The sequence below is a fragment of the Aulonocara stuartgranti genome (genome assembly GCF_965226115.1).
Source record: "Aulonocara stuartgranti genome assembly, chromosome: 1".
Lineage (NCBI taxonomy): Eukaryota > Metazoa > Chordata > Actinopteri > Cichliformes > Cichlidae > Aulonocara > Aulonocara stuartgranti.
In genome coordinates this window covers 9,955,859-9,961,904 of record NC_138939.1, presented here as the reverse complement: position 1 = coordinate 9,961,904, position 6,046 = coordinate 9,955,859, and the positions used below count along the sequence as shown (strand labels likewise).

At 40.1% G+C, this 6,046-nt stretch overlaps 1 protein-coding gene across 3 annotated transcripts; it reads left to right on the top strand.

Moving 5' to 3' along the window:
* Positions 1-792: 792 nt before the first annotated feature.
* Positions 793-4,866, top strand: irx3a (iroquois homeobox 3a). 3 transcript variants are annotated; one of them, XM_082522650.1, is made up of 3 exons: positions 793-1,275; positions 1,837-2,866; positions 3,355-4,866. In XM_082522650.1, exons 1-3 carry the CDS (start codon positions 1,057-1,059, stop codon positions 3,420-3,422), a joined length of 1,317 nt encoding a protein of 438 aa, XP_082378776.1. In that variant the 5' UTR covers positions 793-1,056; the 3' UTR covers positions 3,423-4,866. The 3 variants fall into 3 exon arrangements, with proteins under 3 accessions (XP_082378776.1, XP_082378775.1, XP_082378774.1); XM_082522649.1 differs by having other exon boundaries at positions 794-1,275; positions 3,750-4,864; XM_082522648.1 differs by lacking the exon at positions 3,355-4,866 and having other exon boundaries at positions 794-1,275; positions 1,837-3,349.
* The last annotated feature ends 1,180 nt before the right edge of the window (positions 4,867-6,046 follow it).

Below are 6,046 nucleotides of genomic sequence, written 5' to 3'. Positions count from 1 at the left end.
AAGTAGTTTCATGCGACTCGTTTGATGTCTCAGATTAAAGAATTACTTTACGCCGAGTCTCATGCCACCAAGAGAACATAACACCTCAAATCGGTGTAAGAAAACACAGCTTGCACGCAGCGATGAAGCGATAAATAAAAAAGTGTGCGTAACCTGTGATCCGGGGGCATTTGAAGCCGGTAATTGGAAACACATTGCTCGAACCCTAGTCCGACAGGCATTTGTTATTAATAAGTACTATTTTTTCTACTTGTTATTAGCTCCCTTGCATTGGTTATTGTATTTTTAGTGTGTGGCAATTCAAAAGGAAAAAGAAAAATGAAAAAAAAAACGACTTAAAAGTGGTTATAAACTTAATTTTACGTTCTGATTTTAGAGTTTTAACCGATACCCTTTCGTAGCTGAGTCTCCAAGTTTGAGTCTCCAGTGAAAACTTTCTTCTGTGATTTTATATTAAAAGCAAATTGTAGCCCAAAAAAAGTTAATCAGCAAACTGCTTACGTGTATCCGCGTGGTCAAATTGTGCGAATTAATACAAAAATTGCGGTTTAGGCCAGACGCGAACAAATAGCAAATGAAATAGATTGGCGAGCCATAAAATGAGATTTGAAACCCCATTCAAATAAGAGCTCGCGACGTCAGTGCACTTATCCGAAAGAGAGGGAGAGAGACACAGAGGGAGAGAGGGAGGGAGGGAGAGAGAGAGTGTGTTTGGTGTGTGGTTTGTATGAGTGGGGTGAGATTTGAGAAATAGGAGGGGCTTCTAAACGACTAAAAATGTCAATCTGAGAAAGGGAGTCCCAATAATCTAAAGCAATCTGTAAGGACCTGACCTTAGTCCATCCAGATCAATAGGGAAGTGAGGGTGGAAAGAAGAAGAGGAGGAAGAAATAAGGGGCGCAACCGGATCGTTTACACTGGCTGTTCCCGAGGAAATATAGACTTCCCTTGCTTGCACCTTTTGTTGCTCACATGCTCACACTGTAAAAGTGGATATCGAGGCAATTCCATTGCTTTGTGTGATTGCAGCAGACCTTTTTCCCTTTTCCTACCACCATGTCTTTCCCTCAGCTGGGATATCAGTACATCCGACCGATATACCCGCCGGAGCGCCAGGGGATCGCCAACAATGCCCGAGCCGGGACAGAGCTCAGTCCGTCCGGGGCACTTTCCAACGTCCTCTCGACTATGTATGGATCTCCTTTCGCCGCAGCAGCGCAAGGCTATGGAGCGTTTCTCCCCTACACAAACGATATATCAATTTTCAATCAGTTGGTGAGTTGTTCTCCTTTCGCTTAAGTTATCTAAAAACTTTTTGTCGAAACGTAAGCTACACATGACACTGGGATAACTTTATTCCTTTTAAGTTTAAAGTTTTAGAACGCCGCGTTGAACTTTGTAACTGAGTAGTTTGTAAAATATGGTTAAAAGTGGATACAAAGTGACACATTAACAGTGCGCTTTAAGCCTTTTATGCGCATTTAGCACATAAATTCCGGAAACTGATAGTAACGAAAAAAAATGATGCAATGTAATGTGGGAGGTTACAGGTAAAGGTGGAGAATAGTGTGTAATAGTAAATGTTTCACTTCGGAAGTGTTTGTTAAACTAAGAAATTACTGTTCCCCCTTTCATCTGCGCTTGGTGATTTAATTCCACTGCAAAACACTTGAATCTTTTAGTTTGTTTACACTTTATTAAGAATCACACTTTTGTCTTTATTTCTTGATAGCTAGAGAGGATTTTGCGCAATGTAAACATTTCCACACAAACTACTTGATGGTATTGATATAATATGTCTAATCCCTCTTACGCGTCGATTCTTTGTTTTTACAGGGTGCTCAGTATGAACTGAAAGACAGTCCCGGTGTCCAGCACCCCGGGTTTGCTCACCATCACCCTGCCTTTTACCCATATGGCCAATATCAATTCGGTGACCCATCCAGACCCAAAAACGCCACCAGGGAGAGCACCAGCACCCTGAAGGCCTGGCTGAGTGAGCACCGCAAGAACCCCTACCCAACCAAGGGTGAGAAGATCATGCTGGCCATTATCACCAAAATGACCCTCACCCAGGTGTCCACCTGGTTTGCCAACGCCCGGAGGAGGCTAAAGAAGGAGAACAAGATGACCTGGACCCCCCGGAACCGCACGGACGAAGAAGGAAATGTTTACACCAGCGATCACGAAGGGGGGGAGGGGGACAAGAGAGAGGATGAGGAGGAGATCGACTTGGAGAACATCGACACGGAAAATATTGAGAACAAGGACGACTTGGACGACCAGGACGACCTGCATTCAGATATTAAACTCGACGGGAGGAGTGACTCTGAGATTTCTGACGGCTATGAGGATTTACAAGGGCCCGACCAGAGGTTTCTAAAGGCTGTGGGGAAGGAGGGCAAAGACGTACAGAGAGGAGCAGAGCATTTCCACAATCACCGTCACCACTCTTTGGACATGAAAACGTCCCAGCCAAACGGGGAACAGCTCAAACTGAACTCTGTATCCGTGAGCTCACCGCCCTCAGAAAACAACCCCGTCCCAGCCCAAAAACCAAAAATCTGGTCTTTGGCAGAGACAGCTACGGCCCCAGACAATCCACGTAAATCACCGCAAATGAACGGCAGCAACTCCGCAGGGCCGGCCGCTCAGACCATAATCGCTCCTCACAGACTTATCTCTTCTTGTCCGGTTGGGAAAATCCAGAACTGGACGAACCGAGCCTTTTCGGCCCACCAGCTGGCTTTACTGAACTCAAATCATTATCTGGGACTGGCGAACCAGGCCACTGCCACCGGCCTGGCCCTCTACAGCAGCAGGCAAACGGAGGACAAGAGTCATAGTTCAGAGACTTCAGTCACAGGTACATGTCCTCGTCACTGAGACGCGCATGTATAAATAACTACAAAACAAAGACACTAGTTAATTTCATTTATTTTATTTTAGACCTTCTTTTGCCTTCTTTGCCTGTTCATGGATATTTTTTCTGCCTAGGCCACGCAGATAACCAGTGTTAATGTTACAGCAGAATACAGTGTGTGCGATGTGTGCCTGTGTGTGTGTAACAGCTTGTCCGGGAGGGTTAAGAAAAAACCTCATCAGGAAGTGTTTAAGGAAAAAAAAAACATTGAAATTGGCGAAAACTCTTCTTAAGATGCCCCCTTTATTTCTTGAGTTGCTGTTACGTCGTCTACTTTATTTTGAGGTCCATGCGCCTGTATTATGGTTTACATTAAGTCCTCAACCCATTAAATCACGTCGTTTTAACATTATATTCCCATAAACCCAGGATGAGCTCTGATCAAAGGAAGTTCAATTAACGCATTTTGATTTTCTTTGCTGCAGCTTCAGAGAGATCTAGTGCCTTGGATGCAGAGAAAAAGCTGTTTTTAACAGCTTTCCACGCAGTTCAAAGATAACGAGGCTGTCAGTTAATGACATTTGGGAATTTTCATTTAATGCAATATCACATTTTAGTTTAAAATGCCACATTTACCCAAATTAGCTTTGTTTCATTTTTTTCATGCGTCTGTGTGCGCTTGGGTTATTTCTTCAAGGCCTATGTTACACTAACTTGTTCAGTCATGCAAATGAGCTCAATGCAAATTCACTCCAGGTTCGTTTTTGAAAGGCAATTGTCACTTTTATATCACTTTATGTTTTCACTCTTCGTGAGACTATTATTAGTGTTGTTGTTTTTCTTCTACATTTTTTGTTACATTTTGTTGTACCCCTGTGTATTTCAGGCCTCAGAACCAACTAGACCTCAGAACCAGCCACGGTTCTTTTGGCTCTTTCCATAAACCCTCACCCACCCTCTTTCTTCTTTAATTTTAATTTGAATATGGAATGTAATATAAGAATAATACATCTCTGTATACTTACATTGTAAGCATGTCCTGTGTAAAACTGCTAATGTAATAATCTATGAACCTGTAGTCTGTGAGTTTTTTTCTTTCTTTCTTTTTGTAAGTTCTGTGAGGATTTGATGTTGAAATGTTTTGTATATAAAGTTAAGAATATGTACATACTTGTGAACCAAATTGTACAAGAAAGTCTATATTTTGGCTAATAAATGAACTGCTGCAACTTAAAAAAAACAACAACAAAAAAACCAAACAATAAGATTGTTTTTTTTTCTTGGCCGAGGTATTTTGACAGCTGCTTTTGATGGTGGCTGTTACTGTGCATTGCATGTTGAAATGCATTGCTTTGGTTTTTTGTATGTGTGTTACTGGACAGCCCGGGGTACAGACTTCATCCTCCGTGGCTGTGATAAGTATATATTCGAGAGGGATTTATCACACTTTATATAGTGGCGGGACTTAAGGCTAATTAGCCAGTATTGCGGCATAGATTTGGATATTAATGTTGTGAGATTATCCCTATAGAGCTGTAGCGGGCGCATTAATATTTCGAATAATTCTTTCATTCATTTTCACCAGAAATTATCGTCTATCGAGAGACTTTAAGTAATGAACGACTGTTAAAGCATCGCTGGTACTTGGTCATAATGGCTCAATTGATCCTGAAGGTGGATTTTGGCTTGGCAGTGCAACTCCCAGATCTCATCATGCTCAATTTGTAATGATTTTGCTCTTCACATATATCATACATTTTCCACAGCTTATGCTGCTCTATGGTATAATTGTAATATATCGTGGCCGTATGACTAATAATAACATCATTTATTTTGTTTGCCCGTGATGAGATCATTTGCATGTGTGAGCCCTTATCAGAGGAAGTTTATGTAAACTTAGTGTTGGAGCTCCCTCTACAGTCACTTGCAGTCGCCAGTGTTCTGATGCACTGACACTCATTCAGCTAAACTGCTAACCTTTTTTTTATATCAATTTCTAATTAATCCATCAGTTCGATTTAAAATTCGATAGCAACATTTTTCAGTTATAATCCTGTCACAAGAAAATACCTTTCAGACCCGTTTTGAAGTCTTTGTATTATTTTTAGAACGTCCATTTGCAGCAGTTCCTCAGAGTGCGCTGCATTTGTTTTTAATATTTTAACGTGCGTGTGTGACCTTTTATGTAAAAATTCTATTTTTGCCCTAAACGTTCCAAATTATTTAATGAAACAAAAAGGGGCATTTCCATTTGAGGTGGCAAACAGCACCTTTTCGTGCACGAGCCATATATTTAAAGTGCAATAAAGAAAACAGTTACGGATGGTATATAGATCAAATTCTTCCTTTTTTTTATTTGATTTTGATTGTTTGTTTGTTTTTTTAACCTTTTACGACTGCCATAGCCTCAATTTAAGTATTTCGCGATATGTGAGATGCGGTTTATAACAAATTCCATTTGTTTTTTTTCTTGTCTGTTTGTTTGTAGTTATTTATTTTTTTGCTTGTTTTTCCGTTGTTTGTTTTAGTTTGTTACGATGTTGATTTTAAATGTAAACAGATTTTTTTTTAGTTAAATATGAAGAAAGAAAACACACACGCGAATGAAAATATATTTTATTAACCTATTCAATTTCCTCCAAATTGTTGTTAAGTTCTGAAAGTCTAAGGAAGGAAGATTTTGCATTATTTATTTCAAACTAATTTTTTAAAGTTTATTTTATGAGATCGGCGTAGACTGTCACACTATCCCAGTTAATAATAAAATAATACCAATGCTGACATTTAAAAGGGATTTCATTTATTATTGCGTTTATATTTTTATAGATTTTTTAACACATAGCAGATTCAGCTGGCCAGTCAGAGTCTAACCGTTTAGTGCACCCTTTCAATTCCATTCAGGGCAGGAAAAGCAGACGAAAAGCGCTGATTCGCTCGAGCCGTATCCTCTCTAGGTTTGGGATGTGCTTTAAACAAACCACAACTTAGCCAAGAGAAAGGCTCCGGAGCCTTTAGCAGCTCTGGAACTCTTCTCACCATGTTGCCTTCCTGTGTAATCAATTATCTTTCTTGAGAGCCACATCTAACCACGCGATGCATATTCATAAGAGGCATCAGCCAGCTCATTGATGCAATCTCTTAAAAAAAAACAACTTATTTCTCGTTTTTTAATTAAAGAAATCG

Excerpts from the sequence above, each read along its gene's own strand:
- irx3a (XM_082522650.1), top strand. The coding sequence starts at position 1,057 with ATGTCTTTCCCTCAGCTGGGATATCAGTACATCCGACCGATATACCCG. Across the intron at positions 1,276-1,836 it reads TATCAATTTTCAATCAGTTG|GGTGCTCAGTATGAACTGAA; the intron begins GTGAGTTGTTCT and ends TTGTTTTTACAG. Across the intron at positions 2,867-3,354 it reads TTCAGAGACTTCAGTCACAG|AGAGATCTAGTGCCTTGGAT; the intron begins GTACATGTCCTC and ends CTGCAGCTTCAG.